This window comes from Merops nubicus, unplaced genomic scaffold, assembly GCF_000691845.1.
Source record: "Merops nubicus isolate BGI_N331 unplaced genomic scaffold, ASM69184v1 scaffold29522, whole genome shotgun sequence".
Lineage (NCBI taxonomy): Eukaryota > Metazoa > Chordata > Aves > Coraciiformes > Meropidae > Merops > Merops nubicus.
In genome coordinates this window covers 29,556-50,471 of record NW_008596056.1, presented here as the reverse complement: position 1 = coordinate 50,471, position 20,916 = coordinate 29,556, and the positions used below count along the sequence as shown (strand labels likewise).

The 20,916-nt window shown below is 36.6% G+C and overlaps 1 protein-coding gene across 1 annotated transcript; it reads left to right on the top strand.

Annotated features, from left to right (window-relative positions):
- Nucleotides 1–2,204: 2,204 nt before the first annotated feature.
- On the top strand, nt 2,205–19,665 carry LOC103769100 (A-kinase anchor protein 6-like; the record flags this gene model as incomplete). The annotated part of the gene is made up of 3 exons (XM_008936274.1): nt 2,205–2,327; nt 18,159–18,255; nt 19,502–19,665. Coding segments are annotated over 3 exons (384 nt in total), but the record flags the coding sequence as incomplete, so codon positions are not given.
- Nucleotides 19,666–20,916: the final 1,251 nt, after the last annotated feature.

Below are 20,916 nucleotides of genomic sequence, written 5' to 3'. Positions count from 1 at the left end.
CCCGCGCCGGGCCGCAGCACCCTGCTGCTTGGCAGCTTCTAAGCGTCGCCGTGAAGCTGCAGATGCTGAAGCGCGAGCAGGCTTTGGGAGAGGGCAGGAGTAACTCAGCTGCTGGTAGTTGGTTTTTATATTGGTGCAAGACTGCAATGTTTCTGAGCACCCTTTTGAAGGCATGCAGGTGTTGAGCACTGCGGGCGGATGTTATACGTGTCTGTCTCCATAAAATACATGACGCATATACAAGAGAGAGCCTGTCTTCGTGGTTTGTTGGGGGTTTTTTTTGTGCTTATCATATCACCTTGTCTCTCAAGGATAGCACATTGCTAAAATGCAGGCAGAGATTTACTGGAGGGACTAGAAGGACTTTACTCCTCCTGCTCCTCTTCCCTCCAGCTCACGCCTCCCCTGTCTCTGCCAGTCTGGTATCTCTTATGCTCCACTGCAAGCTGGGAGAAAGCAAGCAGTAGAGCCAGGGAAACATCCTGCTCCCACTCTGTCCCATGGCCTGAAGTGGGGAACATCGCTCCTGTGGCATGGCCTGCTGTGGCAGAGGACGTGCACCTGCCTTCATTACTTGCCCCAGGGTGCAGGCATTTTGTCTCAGTCACCATATCCACTGGGTGTTTTTGCTGTTTTCCTTCCTGCTTCCTGGAATGTCCTGATAAACAGCCTACAACGAAACTGCAGAATAACAGTTTTTGTCCTTACAGTGCTTTGAGATATAATGGATTCCATGAAGGAAGATGGCAATAGTCTCCTTCTCATCTTGAGGACCTGTAGAGACTCACATTAAATAAAAAAAAAAAAAAATCTTCAGAGTGCCTCAGTGAGTGCTGTTATTCCTGCAGTATGCGCCGGAACATCCTGCCAGAGGCCAGCTTTGGTTCAGAAGCACTGCCAGTTCAGCTGGAAGCCAGGAGTTGATTATTGTACCCTACTTCTTGGCACAGCACTGGGACAGAATGACCCTGCTACCATGAATTTTGAAGGAAGTGTAGCTCTGTTTGGTCTGGGTTATTACTGTTGCACTTTGCATAACACAGCTGTGTGCCAACTGCTCAAACTTCTGTTTCGTCTTCTTTAGAATTCCAGTTTCATGGGTCACTTTGGAGAAAAGCATTTGAGCTCCTGAGTGACTCAGGAATCTTTAAAAGTTTTATGCTTAGCTTGCTTTTCCCTACCTGAGTGGACTAATAATTACCAGAAATCATTCCATAAATTAAATGATGAGAGTGAGATACTGAGTGTGTATACTGAGTTGTTGTTGAACTGGAGATTAAAATTGTCACCATGCTGCAAAATTAATAGTTAATAACTAATAATATAACCAGTATTAGACCTAACAATCTAGTCTTATGATGATTGTAATAGATGGACATTACCCTTTAGAGTTAATTTTCAGGTTGCCTATAAACATCACGGTCAGCTTATTCCATTTGCGTTCTTGCTTTGTGGTGGTTAAGACTTTGATAAAATTATCTGTACTCAGTATGTGCCTATAGTAACATCCAATCATGTAAATTCAGGGGCACTGTTTTTAATCAGACAAAGTAATTGATACTAATCTTGAAATAAATGGAGCTCCTGAGAAGCAAGAGCTGCTGTCTTCTTAGGAGTACCATCTGTGTGGCTCATATGCATTCAGCAATATTTATATTAAATGCTATATATTCTGCCTCACCTACTGTTTGATTTCTTCTGAGTCTCATCCTATGAGCCAAAACAGGAGCCTCAAGACTCAGTTCTGACAAATAGATTCTTTCCTCTGTCTACTGATGTACTACCTTGTTAATACAGCTTTCTTCAGCACTTTTTTCAACCAACAGTGCTCAGGCTACATTGAACCTGCCCAGTGCAAGGTCTTCAGCTCAATTTTCATTGTAATCCATGTGCAGCTTTTTGTGTATCCCACTCATATCTTCAGAAACTTTGATATTTTCTGCATTTCATCAGTGTCATATGGATCTCACATTGTCCTGTTCCAAAGTGTCACCTTAGATTGTCCCCAGAAACACCATTCTCCTTCATTACTAGAAGGCCACTTGGTAATTTTTTTTTTTTTCTTTGCATGGTTGTAAAAGGCAGAATTCCACTTTACAATACTCTTCTGGCTTAAAAAAAACCCATTGAACATAGATTTTTCAGATTGCTATTTTGCTAACAAATATGTTTTTCTTGTTCTTTCTTTTTTCTTATCTGGTAAGGGTTTTGTAAGCAAGCTGGATGAATTCATTCACTGGTTAAATGAAGCCATGGAAACAACAGAGAACTGGACTCCTCCTAAAGCAGAGACAGACAGCCTTAAACTATACCTGGAGACACACTTGGTAGGACAAGATTATACTATGATTACTATCAGTAATTGAAATGTTCTGCTGTGCTTTTTATTTGATTATTATTTTTTAATTACTAGTAAGAAGTAAACTGTCAAAAGAAAACGTCAATTTTAATTTGGTGTTACTGTAATTGTTTTTATGGCATATATATTTTAATGTAAGATTTGCAGGCTTGCAGTTTATTTTAATGAAAACACCAACAAATTATTTTCTGTATTTGAAATATGTACTGATAGCTTTCTAAACATTAAAAGCCTGAGTTACATTATGATTCAGAAATTATCTCCAAAATGGAAAGAAAATGGCAATAGCAAAAGGAGAAAGGATGTTTTTTTCTGCTGATCATTCTAGCATGTTTAGTACACTGAAGCAGTAACAAAACTCTTACTAGTAAGGAACTCTTACTCTCTCTCCCACAGCTTTAACATAGTACAATCATTTAAATCAAATATTTGAAAGAATTATTTCAATCATTTTACTTGATGTGCATTTCTGTCATGTAATTAATACAACTGTCACTAATCTTGTTCTTGTGCAAAAAGCTAAAACGTTGGGTGGAAGTAGAAAACGCTTGGGTGAATATATTCATCTGAATATATTACAGGCTAGAATTATAGATTAAGAAATATTTGATAAAGCTCATGAGACTTTCACTGAATTCTTCCAAGACCTGTTTCTGGTTATAAGGAGGTGAAACAAAGACCTGAATTAAACCAGCTATTAAGTTTTCAAAAGCAAAATTAGGCTGTAGGTAGAGGATAGAGTTCAATGTATGATGCTCACTGCATAGGTATCTTAATAGGTAAACTACTCTCTCTGGTAAATATAAAAAAAAAAAAAGGAAAATTAAGCTATGAAATTCCCTCTCCCTTGGCCAAAATCTTAGGTTCTTGACAGTATGAATTGGAAGAAAACCCAGTGATAGCACTATTCTGAGCCACGGAGCTAGATACTCCAGTTAGATAAAACAGTGCATTAGCCAAATCAGAGCATCAACTCCCGAAGCTCAGTCTCATTTCCAGTCTCTCATAATCTGATGCTGAAAGATTATTTGACAGTTCCAGGAAGTCACATGATGTATTACAGGAAAAAATATCATCCTGAACCCTACTGTAATACTGGAGTGACCATTATGAAATTAATTAAGTATACATTAACCACATATACAATTAGAACTGAAGTGAAAACCATCTTCAGGATTTCAGCAATGCGGGAAACTCTTTGTGTTTTTTTGTTCCTAAGCTTTTCTGTTGTAGTAGCACCTATGGGTACTCACTAATTTAAGTGCCCATTGTAGTAGTGTATCAAATGCTGTATGAAGACACTGCATTTTTGTCTTATGTTGCAGATTTTGCACTTTGTGGCAGGGTTTGGATTTTTGCCTTGTCCTGCACACACTTGTTCCTGTGATTTGTATTATGCTTTCAGGTGCTCTGAAGACACAGAGCATATCTTGAGAGCCGGGCTCAGAAAAGGCATTGGTCATTTCTATTTGTTTTCCTCTTACTCTGCAACAGGAAGCTTTTGGAGATATGAGTTTTTATGAGTAGAATTGCAATTTTCCGTCTTGACTGGATGAAAAGAAACATATTATAGCAACAGGGCACTCTCTAGGCAGCCTCTGTCACAGTTTCTTCTTTTTTCATGAGGAGGAGCACAGTAGCTCTTTTGTAGGCAAATGACTTACAGCTTTGCCTTTTAGTTCTGTGGGAGGCGAGGCCAAAACCATCTATCAGACTGGAATGTGGAGTAGTAGCTCAGAGGCAACTCCCTCATTGCTAGAGGTAGTCAGCATAAATGAGCTTGTGGGGTACAACTTCACTTTCTTATGTAAGTACTGAGACTCCCAGCTGTGCTCTCTATCCGTCTATCATTGGGGTAGAAAATATTTGTATGTTTCAGGATAACTGTTATGAAACAAGGTGGGTTTTGTCTTTACTTCTGTGAACAATTGAAGTATCTGAAGAAAACTTCAGTTTCAATGTGGTGATACTGTAATTATTTTTATGGCATATGTAACCAGTGAAAAAAAGATCATTGCACAACCTGAAGAAAGTAACTGTGGCTTTTCTTTTTGGATTTCAGAAAACTTATGCTATCATATTCATTTCTACACATCAGAATTGAACTATTAAAATACAGGATACTTTTATGGTGGGGAAGGTAGTTGTTTGTATTAATTAGCCAGATTTTCAGTGGCATTTGTGTGTCAGAAATCCTAATCTGTGCTTAAACAGAAGTAAATGAACTTCAATTCACATTAAGCTCATGGTTGAGCATTGTAAGACAATGGTGATCAAGGTCTTTGTGAGCGTACTTATACTGCCCATTTTCTTCTTTGGCAGTGAGGTTATACATGCTGTCAGACTCACCTAAGACTTGTTGAAGTAAAGGTGGCTTAGTACTTTTTAAATTTAGGTTCTAGGTTTGTGAGATCGTAGTACAGACACTGGCAGCAAACTAAGCTGGAAAACAAAGTAAATGTGTTGAATTTTCTATATACTGCATCTGTGCTAGCAAACCTCATAACTATGTTTCCTCACTGGTGCAGATTTTCTGGTTGTAGAAGGAGTGAAAACTCAGTGTAGATTAGTATTTTTATTTTTATTAGTAGAGACAAGGCCTTAGCCTTTGGCACAATTTATCAATTTCACCACCTGTGATATTGTTTTCCTGGAAATATGTTTGTTGCAATAACAAAATTAGTGCCATAAAGACAGAATATTTTGCATTCATGAATTAAATCTCTGCTGTCAAAATCTAAGGAAATAAAATATGTGAACAGGAAAACAGAAAAATATACTTTCCCCTTTTCTCATTACGAGCTGGGAAAAGTGTTGCAGAGGAGACATCCTCCAAGTTTTTCAGTGTGTAAGAGTCTTGGCTGTCATATTAGTGTCCCAATGTAAATTGTTAATAAAAGACTGAATCTTAATCTCTCTCCTTACCCAGCCTCACTTTTCTACACCTTTGACATTTTGAGAAATGGTGTGGCACAGACACATAGAGTGTGTTCATTTAAAAATAAAACCCAACACAACATACCACAAGAAACTTACATCAGCTTATTAGAATCTTTGCATAAGGTAATGCTTACACGAGAAGTCAAATCTCTTAACCAGGATGGCAATGCAAGTCTCCATTACAAGCATCCTTGCATGGCATCTTCAGCTTGAATTGGCAGAACCCCCCAAACTATTGTTCCGGTTAATTCTTATACCTGGTCTGGCAGGATGTTAATCCTGAGTCCACCTAGGCTGTTAATCAGCAATTTGAAGCATAAGAGTAGTGTCTGTCTATTTCTCTTGGCCCAGAAAATGCTGCCTTCAGGCATCTCTGTGAGCATCTGAAGTTCCCCACCTGGAGAGCCCCTGAAATAATTGGTGAAGCACTTTGTTGTGAAGGTGGAAGGCAGCCTCTCCTCAAGTGTGTCAATTAGTCCATTATCTCATCTGTGCAGAGACTAGCCGGGGAGTTCTTTGGCCAGCCAGGGAATTAATGACTAAGTGCACTGTGTGCACATGGGCACAGCCCTGATACCCGAATACACCATGATTATAATTATTAACTGTAGAACAAACTGGAATTTTATACTTAAAGCACAGTTACAACTTAATCCATAGATTTTGCCGTGACCATATGGTAACCATATGGTTTGGTAAAGAGTATGATTTTTTTCTACAAACTGAAATGTAGTCTGCGTCTGGATTGTATGAAAAATCGTCTTAGCTTGGAGGACAGTTTTCTTGCAAATATTAAAACCCAGTTCCCTGATTTTCTGCAAACCAGAAGTTATCTACTTCATTTTACATAACACTGAAAGCATGACGCTATCAATAAAAATGCTCTCAGAAACCCCTGGAATATTGACTGAAAATATTGTTTCAGTGTTATGGGGCTTCACAACTGAGTAACATTGGTGAAACTGATTTTGGAGTTGTGTGGTCCCTGTTTGTATGGGAGTGTTGAAATGGAGCTGCAACCACTTGAACTTCTGGCACACCTGCAGGCAGCCACCCAAGCTGATCCATGTTGAAGACACTGTTTTCATGAAACAGGGGTGGTTTTTAACAGAAATCTGCTTTGCCACAAATGCCTCAGTCAGCCCTACCAGAGAAAAAAGTGGGGCAGTTTTTTTTTTTATTTTGTGAACAATTTTGCTCAAACAACTTCCTAATGAAAAGGTAGCTTCATTGACCTTGCAAAAAGGAGCTCCTGAAAATGGCTTCTGATTCACTTTATCTTTTGTAGCTCCTCTTTTCTGTTATGCTGATTCTTGCCCATTGACACCCTGATCAAAATTGGCTACTATCAGACTCTTAAGTATAGACTTGGTGATATGCAAATCAGTTCTTATCAAAAACAGTATCCTGAAGGCAGCTTATGAGCTAAAAGCCTCTGTCGAGATGGCAATACTGTGCTTGTGAAACCAGACAGGCTTTCTTACCAGCTCAACAAATAAGAATTTACTGTGTTGCTCTTGACCATTTTAATGTGTTAAAATAGACATTTTACTGTGCCCCATCCATGACCCAAGAAGATACACTGTTTTAGCACAATAAAGATGTGAGCTAGCAAATGAAGAAATGTGAAGAACCATGGAGAAAAAGGTTTAGATGAAAAGCACTATATATATTTGCTGAGGCCTAGAATTTTTAATTCTGTAGTCTTAACTTTTCCCTTTGTTGTTAACACAGCACTCTTGGGGTTTTTTTGTTGCTGCAGAACTCCTAGTTGTGCACCTTACTATGGTGTGCTCTTAGCTGTGGTGGCCAAAGCCATTTCTGTGTCTAGTGTCAAACTAAGAGGTACATAATACAAGACTTCGAAGTGGAAAGGTATAAATGAAAAAAATTTACTTTAAACTTAATTGATGGAACTTTAAAAATCCTTCTTGCATTATTAGTAGACATTGACAAACAACATTTTTCAGTGGAGATAAAATTAAGGAAAGTTTTTAGAAATTTGGAACTAATAGGTATTTTTGTCCTAACGATCTTACTCTTCAGAATTTCTGGAAGATTAAAATTCTGGTATCTTGAGTACAAGGAACATAGGAGAGAGAGAGATATACAGAGAGAGAGAGTGATTATCAATTTTGCATTTTTTCTTGAAAACCAGTTAAAGAATGGTGAGAGATTCCTATGATGTCCTTCATAGTGGCTGTTGCCTTTTGGCCTTTTGAATAAGACTGCGGCTGTAACCTGTCTACATTTAAGTTTGCAGTTTGGAGGAGGGCAAATCATAGAATAGTTTGGCTTGGAAGAGGCCTTTAAAGATCATCTAGTGCAACCCCCCCCGTGCTTAGCAGGGGCATCTTCAATGAGATGAGGTTGCTCAGAGTGCTGTCCAACCTGACCTTCAGTGTTTCCAGGGAGGGGCATCTACCACCTCTCTGGGCAACCTGTTCCAGTGGTTCACCACCCTCATTGAAAAAAAGTCTTCCTTATACCTAGTCTAAATCTACCCTCTTTTAATTTAAAACCATGACCCCTTGTCTTGTTGCAACAGGCACTGCTAAAAAGTTCGTCCCTGTCTTGGCCTCACTTCTCTTGATGCCGCTCAGGATGCACTTGGCCACCTGGGCTGCAAGCGCACATTATTGGCTCATGTCCAGCTTTTTATCCACCAGTACCCCAAATCCTTCTCCACAAGGCTGCTGACAACGTTTAATTTTTACCCTCATTGTACCTGTGGATAGATGATATCCTTAGAAAAGATGGCAGCTTGTTGTTTCCTGTTTGTCTAGGTAGCATAAAAAGGTATTGTTTATCACTCATGGAAAAAAATGGAAGGAGAATGGCCTCCTTGAAAATAATGAATTGTTCACACCAAGGTTATTTGTTTGTTGGGTTTTTTTTAGGCAAAAGTGTACATTCTGTTTCATTGAAAGCAGAATAGCAAATACTGTTTTGTAGAAAGTACAAGTGGCTAAGATTGCATTGAGTCATTGCAGTACAAACTGTTGTTTGGATATGCTAAATGATCATTTCCATGAATTAGAATTTCTTTGTTTTCTTTCCTAATAAATTGTGTCATTCCTGTCTGTAATTTTTACCTCAATTTAGTCACAAGCTTTGTGCCACATTAAAGTGCTTGTTAGCTCAGAATTGGTCCATTATACTAACCTCCTCAGTCACTGTATTTACCTTATGTTCTACAGTCTGAAAAATAGAGGAAGTATCACTAGTATTTCAAAGCAAATTATACAAATTGTTTCACACTAGCATTTACTTCTCTTCTGTACAGGAAGGCTAGATGTCTTCTCCATTCCAAACCCAAATTCTTCTCAAGATATGGGAGTTCTGAGAGTTTTATTGTCTAAAGAGAAATGAAATAAGAATTTTCCTATGTCCACTATAAAAGTTTCTGGGCACATCATGGCTCAGCACTTTCTTAGTTGAAAAGAGCAAATGCTTTCATACAGAAAATAGATTGTATTTTCACACTTAAGAAATTGTATCGGTGAGGTAACAATGCTTCTGTGATACCTCATGATAGCTGATTGTCTGTTTGTAACAAGTCTGCTATGGCTGAAAAAATATCATTCTTATCTCCCTGGAAAATCTCATTTTCTGAAAAACATGACAGTTTAGAGAAGTATTAAATACCTGTTCCCATTGAAAATAAGGTTAAATGCACATGCCTGGGGCTAATCTACTGGCTGTCTTTGTGGTAGCAATGGTAACGGTAATTTTATTAAGGGTATTAAAGTCTCTCAAATGGCTGAGTTAGGTACTGTGCTTTTGCTATAAGGGCATTTCCAATGTCCACGGCAGCCAATTTAGATTTTATCTTTAAAATGTGGGATAGTAGGTACAGGATGAAGGTGCTAAGAGTCTGAACACCATGAGTGAACTTATGTCTTGCTTCTCTAAGGACTTCAGTTTAGCCTATTGTTAGTTTGAATTTCTGAATTTTGTGCTGTTATCTTGAAAGCTATTTTGGATATGTATGTGTTCCTTTTGTACAGGAAGCAGTCTTCAGAACATGCTAATCAGAGGTATAGACTAAATCCAGCAGGCTTCAAATAACACAGGCAAATAAAAGGACTTAGTAGGAGGACATCAACCTTAAACATAGGGAATGCATGTATATAGTCAGTTGTATTTTTCAGCTTTTAAAATCTGTATACCAAATAACCTCTTTGTAAGTTTTTCTGTTTCTTGAGTTAAAGTACCTGAGAACATCAAAAGGAAATGTTGCTGTCATTTAATACATTTGGCTGTACCTATACTATAGTCTGGATCTAGAGAGAGTATGGTTGCTGGCAGTGGGAAAAATAGAGGTAGCTAAACTGTTTGGACTGTTCTTTTGAATTTCAGTGACTGTTTTGGTGACAAAAAAAAGTCAGGTATATAATAGAAAATCCAGTTACATGTCTTACAAATCACGATAATGTTGTCCTGATGAATACAGAAATACTGCACTTCATATCATTTTTTTTCCCATAGGGTCATGCAGTGAAGAAGAGCTGACACATGCCTTTGTAAGGAGGATGGGGCCATGTTTATGCTCCCAGTATCACAGAAGTAGGAGATCTGTTATTACTATGTGTGTTTTTAATGAAGGAAAGGACTGCCCGTTTACTGTCTTCCCATACTGTTGCTGCCAGCTGTTACCACACAGTCCCACTCAGAGGGTTTATTCTGTGCAAGCCTGTAGCGCAAGCAATAATTTCTTAATAATTTTCCCAGAGACTGAACAGCCTGAATACTCTTAAAGAGTACTACTTTTTTTCTGACCCTGTCTTCCAAGTTTCTAGATACCTCATTTTTGAGTAGATACTTATTACAGCTGTGAAGAAAAGGATAACGCATTTATTAACTTTGAGAAACATTTAAATTCATTTGCACTTGTAGGTGAAGCTGAACAATGCAGGGTAACTTGATTTGGTAGTGTTACAAACGGTCATCCTCTTTTTAAGTCTTACCTCCCAAAACTGTAATACCTTTGGGTGCTGAGCTATACCAAACCACAGATTATCTAAGTTTAAGTGATGAAAGTTATATTTTCCACTGGGTCCATTATGTGCGTGGCCTGCAGAAGAAATTATTTGCATACAGGGGATTCGGTGCCTATAATAATACAATGAAATCGGATTGCCATTGGAAAATGTTTTGAACTAACATGATCAGGAAATTTCAGTGAAAAAGTATTCCACATAAGTTCTGACCCAGAAACTTTGTAACAATTGCAAAATAATCACTCTTTGACAACTTGATCATGCTTTTTACATGAATTTGTTGTTGTATCTACTTTTGAATCACCTTTAACAAATTGATTGGAATGTTTATTTTTTTAATAAAATCCATAATGCCTACTTAGGAACTCTGTTAATTGTAATTTTTATGTCTATTAAAATATATGGTGTTATCTGAAATTTTAGTATGCCAGTACAATCAGCATAGATGTAGTCTGAAATCTGCTTTTTGCAAGTGAAATGAAATTTAATTTAAAAAAGTTAGGAGATTGGAAATAATTAAAAGAATATAGCTCTAGGATCTCAAAGGACAAACAGCCACACTTGCAGCAACATTTCAACTAGATTTGCTCTTACTTACCTTCCAAGAGCTATGGCCCACTCCCACGGTTTCTGTGTTATGTCTTTAAGAGGCGTAATGTCATTCACAGTTTAAGTACTGGAAGTAATACAGTTGCTGTCTGTGTTTTGGTGTTTGTAGTGCCAAAGATTTCAGCAGAAAGATAGAAAATTGAGGGCATGAATGGAGATCTTGATTGGTAATTTTTTTTTTTTCATTTCTTAATTCTACAGATTAATTTGGTTAATAATTTGGGATAAATAAATAATTAGGTATATTTTGCTAAGCAGGTGTTTAGTTCACCTTTTAATTTCATAAAATATTATATCTGTACATATATAAAAAGTGAAATACATCTCCCTCATACTCCCCTGAAATTTTAATAGACCTAAAATCCTTCAAGGGATTTTCTTAAACTACATAGTGTTATTTAGTGCAGTGAGTTCTTTTTGTTCTGTAATTTAGTAGGTTTATACTTAAATAATAGATACACATATGTTTTATTCTCCCACAGCAACTCTGTATTTGCCAAGGCTGCTACGCCCCATGAATTTATCTTTGGGTTGGAAAGCTCTTTTTTCTTGGTTGGCTTTTTTCTGCATGTGGTAGGACAGTACAACTTAGGCATATGTTGATGAAGCAGCTTTTGGGTGTGATTGGTCTCCAGGTGGAAGAGGCCTACCTAGAAATGCCAGACAAATGCCATCTTGGTAGAAGAAGTCAGAAGACTGTGACTTCTGCCGATTTTTTTTCTGAGTATCTCAAGAGGACAAGAAATGATCAAGGGCAGTTACATACGGTGGACTGGATGTGCAGTTCACTGTGCTTATGGCAACTTGGCAATTTTTTTATTGTATAGCCATACTTTCTATGGGCTTTCCTGTCTGTGTTCTTCCATCCCTTATTGATAAACAAACAGATTCATTTTAGGAAGCCTTATGATAACTAAATCTGCAAAATAATCTTCCTGGAGAGTTGGGCTAACTATTCTTTTCTCCACATCTAAAATTATGCATTAAAAATGTGACTAAATTATCTAAGAGATGACAAACACAAGGAGGAATAAGAAACAGAAATTGGGGGACCTAAAGTGTTTAATGTGAGGAAGATTGTGCTATTCACGTTTAAGAGGTAGTGAAGGGAAAAAAACATGGATTACTTAATACTGGAATGGCAAAAGCTGTGCCAGAGAAGAAAGGTTTGAGATGGTTTTACAAAAGTGTGAAGTACTGTAGGACTACTTGGGTAATGCCTGCCCCTTTGTATTTAGTTTTGCTGGCCCATCACAAATTCTGTGGGATGTGAAAGACCAAGACTACAGCTCTGTCAGCCCATTCAGTTGCATTCGTTACTCTTACATTTTTATCCAGTCTAGGTTTAAAGGTCCTAAGGGAGCAGGGCTGTCACAGTTTCCCTGAGGATATTATTATACAGCCTAATAGATCTGACTTTTAGGGAATATTTTCCTGGTAGTTATCTTAAATTTTATATTTTCTTAATTTAATTCCATTAATCCCATCTACTGTACCTTGTGATACAGTACTATGCTAATCAATCTTCTTTCTGCTTGATGTTCAGATTCATGTAATATAAGCAGATAATAATGGCTCATTCTGTTATTCATCATTTAGTCAGTCTTGTTTATTTCTTATAATCTTCCACCATTTTCACTTTTAAATGTATTTTGTTTGCTTATCCCTAAACTCCCACCAGTTTGGCTCTTCATAAACATGTTTGGGCCTCCTACTAGCACCATTACTTTTTACTAGGCAAAAAGTATATTCAGATCGAGTGAAAGGTGGAGAATGTGTATCAGTGATCAGAAGGTAAAACCATTCCTGGGGTTGCTATAATTAGCTCATTACTAAACATTTTGAACTCAGAATGTTCTGTTAATATTATGTTTAAATAAACTAACAGAAAGAAATTGTCTGAGGAGTCAAACCATCACACCTATAATCTAGATCTATGGTGGCACAATGCCAGAATGAGATGATGATTGTGGGATTTCAGCAGTGAGGTTCCCCAACGAGTTTTATGTCACATTTAAGGGCATTTTAGATTATAATATGATATTCTGAATCACCATAGACAGTGATATTTTTATTTTCCCCATTTTCGTCTTGCTACAGATGCCAATGGAAGGAATTACCCCCAGAGAAATCTAAGAAATTATTGTCTTTTAAAGCTTTCTCATTGTTGCAGGGGATAGAAGATCACGTCTTCTTTCCACTAGCTATTTAGTCTTAAAAAAATATCTAACAGCTCACAATGGTTACAGAAGGAAATAATGTGTTGTTCATCTAAGGAAAAGCATAATCATACTATATTAGGCATTAGAGATTTGCTTAGCAGTTGGTGAAAATTGGCCCCTTGGCCATCATTGCTACAGGGAGGGTGTGCTCTCAGTCTAGGGGAGAGAAGAAAAAGACCCTTAGTGGGTGCTGCAGCTTCAGAGGGGGATTCACCATGTTCTCCTTCAAAAGCAAAGGTAGAATATCTGCAATTGTGGTAAAAATCGACTTTGACTATGGAGCTGCATAAAGCATTGCCACAGTGCTTGTGTTAACAGGTGGAGTGTCACTCATAGAAATACAGCTTAAAAGAAAAGAAGAAGATAAGGAAATGCCTTGTAGTCGCCTAGGTTTCATGGAAAACATGAACAAAGGAGATACTGACTGGAACCGTTTCACATGTGACATTTAATTCCCAAGAAAACATACCCTAGTGACTTCTAATACTAAGGTTTTATATCCCTGCTGAAAAATGTGAGGCTTTCTGAAACAAGGTATTTCTCAATTGTTGAAAAGTCAAACAGTTTGATGATGTGTTTGTAGATGTAACATGTGAAATGCCCTCTTTCATAGCAGATAGGATCATTTTCCATGTAGAAATTGCTTATGAATATCCATTTGATATAAGAATTGACCGATTAATTATATATTTATTATTATGTCATTAGAATGCTAAATATATTAGCATTTCCATGTTAATATAAGAGCAGCTTACATGGTAGTTATTTCTTTTTATTTACTGAATGTCATTGGTAGGTAGTGTTTAGGATGAAAATATCACCACCTTATGACATGACTTATTGGGTTATTAACTCAAGTACATAAATACTAGACAATGACCAAACAGAGACATTTTGTGTGATCAGAACTCCTCAAGGAAAAAAAAAAAAAAAAGGCAACAGTTGCCTTTCCAAAAGTTGAATTCAGTACTTGATATCTTGGTATTTTGTCACAGCAAGCTACTGGGATGTAACTGTGCCAGGAACAATGCAGTTGCAAAAGTACTTGTATATTAGGAATATAAGAATAAATTTTCAGAATCTCTTCATTTATCTTAAAGGGAATATTGCTTAGAAATGTGATAATTAAAAAAAAAAAAAATAGGAAATTTTAAATTAAGCTTTCCCTTTCAGATTCTACAATTGTAGGTCAATTAGATAATTTTAATTGTCTATACCATTTATCTAAAAAATAAAAGCTGTAAAAACAGTAATATTTTTCTCAAAGGTATTTAAACAGATCAAAAATGAGCCTCAAGAAAATTACATCTCAATGGTACCCCAGCATTCCACAAATGCTAATAGAATGTTTGACTGAAGAAATGAAAATACTTCTTTTAATTCAGCAACTTAATCTGGCAATAGGTGTATACTGCTGTATCATTCAACATAGTCTATGTATGTATTGTAGGTTCACATGATACCTGGTTTCTTATTTGTATTTCAGAGACGCAAAGTATGCTGGAAATAATTAGTTGGATTTATCATCACTTAAAAAACCCCCATGCTTATACAAAATCTATATGCCTCTGGAAACAACAATATTTAATAGTTGACTGTCCTTACTGCAGACATGGATAAGTCAAGACCCAGGCTGTGTTTTACCAAATTACAAAGATTTGCTAAGAGCAGAGGGTTGCAAGGCAGTGAAAGACTTCGTATCAGAGCTCAATGTGTACATGCTGTAGGATACCTACTCACCAGAAGTTTCCTAGATAAGTATCTACAGCCATAATATAAAACCTCAGGGGAACTTCAAATAAATATTTTTTCAGATATTTTTTCTCATCCTCAGTTGTACAGAAAATAAGCTGAAAGGGAGAGATTATTATATGCTGGAAAAGTGCTCTCTTATTTTTAGTGTTGTTCAGAGCCCACTGTAGATCAGGAGGTGCTGCTTTTTTCCCCATGGAGGTTCTGCAGCATTGTTGTCCAATGGATCAATCAGCTTCCTAAAAGTCAGGGGACAGCTTTATTTTGTGAAGGCTGTGCTTCTTTGCCCCATGCAGTCAACAGAAGATAGCACTGCTGGGGCTTTGTACTTTTGGAGCCTTTATTCCTTTTTATTTTCTGTTCTGTAGCTTTAATAAAACTGCATGATTCCTGCCTCCAAAATTCTTGCTAAATGAGGAAAGCTGATATTTATGTATAGGTGCATGGTGACTGGGAAAACTGCAGAGAACTTCATAAGGAAATTTTGCTTCTTGCGGCTTGTAAACTACATTATATACACTGTAGTGCTACGTACGGCATTAATGTGTTGTTTAAAAAGCTGCTGTCAAGCCAATGCGCATGCATTTTCCATAATGTGTATGTGCTCATGTGTGATATTTGGACTGCTCCATAGCAGCAAATGTGTCTGGAAAAAAAGGCTTTGATTAATTGACTCCACTCCTCTTCTCCTTTCCTCTCTTCAGATGCAAAGGCTCTATTCATTATCAGGGCAGATCAGAGGAGAAGGGGAGCAGAGTACCTGGGTCACACGCCGTTAGAGTTACAATTTTCCAAATGCCATAAGTAAACAGTAGAGAAGGGAAAATATCCATGATGTGAGAGGACTTCTGTGTTTGAAGGTCCTCCTCCATTCCAAATATTTGGTCTGATTTTATCTTTAGCTGTGCAAATTTGGATCTCTCCATTGTATATACATGCAATACTTGTTAATTTTCAACTCTGTCTGCCTCTTTCATGTATCACATTTTCAGCCCTGCAGGTATGAGGAACCACAAGCCCTGATGCATTGATTGAGGGCTATTCTTTCCAGTGTTCCTTGTCCATTTATTCCTTTTTCTTAGGAAATTACCAGCTGTAAGAAGCAAGATATATATAAATAATTCTAAAGCCAAAACTCATACTTCACCACATCAACTGACCATTTCCTTCACTGCTGTTTGTATTTATACCTATATGAATCATTCCCTCCTTTTGATTCCTCTGTGCTGATAAGAGCTTATTTCTCCTAAATTTAATGTATGTTCACGGTATTTGTGCCGTGCATAATTTATCCATAAAATCAGAATTTTCCACAAGGAGAGTATTACTAGCAAAAACCTAAAAGTTTGGCCCCACCTTTTTTCATCATGTTTTGCTTCTTCAGTTTAACAATATTACTGGTTAATAGGTGCACCTGAAAATCAAGCTATATTGTAGTATCTAGTGCGTTACATTAAATGAACCTTTTCTAGGACAGTAAATGTCTTTTTTTTTTCCTAATGAAAAAGAATACCTCATCTTTTCCCATTTTCCTATCAAACACATCCACATCATCTCAAGACACTGCCACATCCAGCTGCATCTATACTCAACTTCAATTATATGAAATTACACAACCTACTCTCGGGTCCTTTAAGTTCTCCTTTGCTGTGTGAGGCACACACATAGTGCATATGCTGTGAAGTGCATGATTACAAACTATTCAGTACAAGCCTGTTTTAAGTAAACAGTAAATTAAATATTGTCAGTGCTTGTTCAGACATGATCTTACAAAGGAAAAAGAACTTCTAGATTTGGGTTCATAAAACTCTAGATTTAAGAAAGGGACAGGCATAAACTAGGCATCCTTTTCCCTTTTTAACTTCTTTTGGCTGACCCAGTTGTTCAACAGCTGGTACAAAACAGTATATTCAGACGCCCATACAAGGAAAATTGGGCTAAACAAAGTCCTGAAGGTAGCAAAATTCTTGTTTATTGCCCTTTATTTGAGTGGAGAATTCTCAAAAACATTCTGCCACTGTCAGGTACACTGCTGCCTGAAAGACTGCTAAGATTCTGTCTGAGCAACATGCTTCTTTCAACCATGCAACCATGACAAATACAGTAAAAGAACATAATTTTATTACAGTTCTGGCAATATTATTTTCTGCTACACCAATCAGATGACTGCAGGAGTCTTTTGTGGTGTCTGCTACTTTAGTACTGACATGGTCACTAGTATCTGGGGAAGTATAAGTTTTTATAAAACACAGAATCTACAAATGTGATAAAAATTACATTAATACAAATCTGCAAAGTCTCCTTTCATCTCTGCCAGTTAACTCATTCCCAAGAGAAGGCAAAACTCTTTTCTTCCAAGGAGTCAAATCTTGTTTTCATTCATTCTGTAGACATTTCAAAGAGAACAGGATTTGCATGTGTGTGTTCAGGACTGCTCATAATTTATGATTAAATACAGCAAGTACCACTTTATTGTAATTTTTTAATCTTTCATACATGTAAGTATGACAGGGAAGCTCTGTCAAATAATTCACGAATTTATCCAAATTATCAGTGGTTTATGAAATGGCATAACAGAGTGGATCATGGTTCTAGTTTCTTTCAGTATTACTAGATTTTAATATCATCTGTACAAGTAAAAAATAAATTCAAAAAAGAAACTATTTTAAAATCACTGTTAAAGCAGAGATCCTTTGTAAACTAGTAAAATTATTAGTGAAAAGGGGGATAAAAACACTTGCTTTGCAAATAAGAACGCAGATTGGAGCATTCTGATTTGTTCTTTAAAACGGGTATGAGGGTTAACTCTGAAACACAATATTAATAGATTTGTATGAGTGCACATAAGGCAAATATATTCAATGCTGTAATTTTTTTCATGGTTTCATAAATAGTGCTATCACCAACATTTCAAAGAATCTGAAAAAAACAGAGCTCGTATGTGGTGACATAAATTTAGTGTATTTTATAGAACACTGTTACTCCAGATATAGCCTGCGGGTTGTGACTTTTCATAAAAACTAATGAATTTCTAGATTTGTCAGCTGTTTCAACACAGATGCACTTTGCTGATCTAATGGAAACATTTTGAGCCCAGATCCAAAATATCAATAGCTTTTAGTATCACAAATTAGTTTGGCTATTGGGTAAATGGGGATGTGGTTCTTGATGAAAAGCAGCAAGTAATTTTGTACGTGTGTTTTATGATAACTGCCTCTCCAGCATCTGATACTGAGGTTTTTTCTGTCTTTTTCTTTTTTTCTTATTTTGCAGAGTTTTAAGTTGAATGTGGATAGCCACTGTGCTTTAAAAGAAGCAGTGGTAGAAGAAGGACGTCAACTTCTTGAGCTTATTGTATCTCACAAATCAGGTAAATCCTTCTGAAATATTGCAAGTCTTTATGTCTCCAGACTATTAAAGAATGAAGAAGCATTGCTGTAAATTACTGCATATATTCACTTCCTTATGTATTATTAATATTTACATTATCAGATTGACCTTCAAGATTTATAAATGTTTCATATACTGCATACAATGCAGTGATACTTATAAAATGAAATACTGCCTGCAAATAGTCTGTTCATTTTATTTTGGGCTTGCTGCTCAGCTGAGTTTCAATTGAAATCACATCATACTGAAAACTTCACACTGACACATTCTTTGATGTAGGTGCTATGGAAATAACATTAAGATAATGAATTAGGATTTCAAATACATATATATTTTTAAATACTCTGCATGGGTAATTGCACCGGTAAAGCTTTATTTTGCCACTTAAACTAATTCTTACATTGATTTTTAATATATTTATGAGGAATACATTAAAATTAAAAATACCTTTTTCCTTTGGTTAGGCTTGTTGTTTTATGCAGAGGCCTTAAATTGAGAGGAGGGAGAGAGATATACTGATTTCCCTTTCTCTATCCCCACTACCACCTATATTTTTAGATGTTTGCGTGACTTGTATGATAATAGGGTTTTAATCAGCATACACTGCTACGGAATGCCACCTTAATTTTGGCCTACTTAGCATGCTTTTCATCCAGGTTGAAGTTACCTTTGGTCTACTGTTTTCCAATCACGTTATAGGTTGTGCCTCTATTGTTTCATGGTATCAGACAGACCTGTGTAATGTGAAAGCTATAGGAAATTAGTGACTTCTATGTGTAGTTCCAAAAAGGTATAGAAGCCATAGCAGAGAAGGATAGTGCATGTCATCATATACTTAGAAAATAGTAATGTGTAAATTACAGAAAGTATTTACAGGAGTTGGAGGTAAGAAAACTGTATTTGGAAGATTATGAAATGTTTTCAGATAAAGACTAGATATTAAAGAGTGAGATTACCATAGCATTCCCCAATACATAGAAATCACACTTTGTGGGATTTTCCTTTTCTTGAAATTGTCAATAATAAAAAAAATAAAATAAATGTTTGGGCCATTGTTTTGCAGTATGAACAATAGTAATGCTTGGATTTATTTTTCAGAAAATACATTAAATTTCTTGTTACATTTCTTCTTTTAAATATTCTGCTAATTCTTTGAATAAAGAATAATATTTAAAGATGCAGTTGATTTTATAGCTTATAGTTTTTTCCTCTTCATTTTGGAGAAGGACTGAAGGACATGCTGCAGATGATTGCAAGTCAATGGAAGGAACTACAGAGGCAAATCAAACGGCAACACAGCTGGATTCTTAGGGCTCTGGATATCATCAAAGCAGAGATACTGTCTACTGATGTGTCTGCAGAGAATGAGGAAGGGACTGGAAGCCCTAAGGTAAGTGGCTTGAAGTTTGCCTTATTTCCTCTTATTTCCGTCTTCTTTTGAACTAGGCACCACTGAAGTTTTCTTTCCACCCTAAGGCTTTTCATTTCTACTGGGTAAACTTTTTTTTTTTATAAACAAAATGAAATGCCTTGCTCTGAAACAATAGAAAATCTTAGAACTTCCAAGTTTTCCAGAAAGACGTCTCATTGTGCGTAGAGAGGCATAAAGGGGAACATGAAGCATTTAGTAAACAAAACATAAAGCATCTTTAACATGAATAATCAGAATGGTTTTAAATTGTTTTGTTGCAACTATAAATCACTATAATCAGTGCAATCACTCAGCTCTGACATCCATTAGCCGCTTGGTTACAGCAAATTAACAAAGAAGAGAGAAAGTGATTCATTATCTCATTCCTGTTAATGACTATCAGATGCATTGCTTAATTAGGGGATGGCCATTGTAGTGGGAAGAAGGTCATATGCCTTTTCACAAATCTTTTTGCTTTAAGTCCTCTGTAATAGTGCATGTGTTGAATACAAGTACTTTAAGAATAAGGTATTGACACCTATCATCATTTTGTGGATATTAATTATCAAATAAGGCTATAGTACTTATCAGTTCCCAAACTTAATATCTGTAGGAGCATTTAAAATACAAAACATGCTTATTCGAAGTGGTGCAAGCACTGTAGGAACACTGTATGCAATAGAAACTTCTGGCACAGGGTCTGCGACATTTCATTACCAGCGCAGTAAGCAAAAGTGGTTGAGGGAGGTGGCATTTGAAAATGTTGGGTTTTCTAGTGCATTCTGAGCAAAGAATGTGCAGCAGAGCAATACAATAATTCTTACCATGTTGGCATGCATCAGGCTGAAGTTTATAGAAAAATTCAAGATTCCTGTTTCTTCAGATAACAGAGGTCATTGTGCTGAGTAGATTTTCAGATTCTGATGCCAAACAATTCTTTTCATTGATATTCAGTGCTTCCTAGAGAGTAGTTTGCAGAGTGACTCTTGGCTAGGCTTACATGTAATATTTTTGTGTTTTCTTACAATAATTGTACATAGCAAGAATGATATTAGAGATGATGAAGAGCCAAGGAAAACAATGAAACAAAAATACAGGAAAAAAACCTGTATACAGGTGATGCAATCTGAACTGTTATCCCTCATCACTTGCATGATGCAGAATGCTTCTGTGCCACATAGCTCATACTTTAGGAAGTAGGTGGTGGACCAACACTTGGTTTCATAGTTA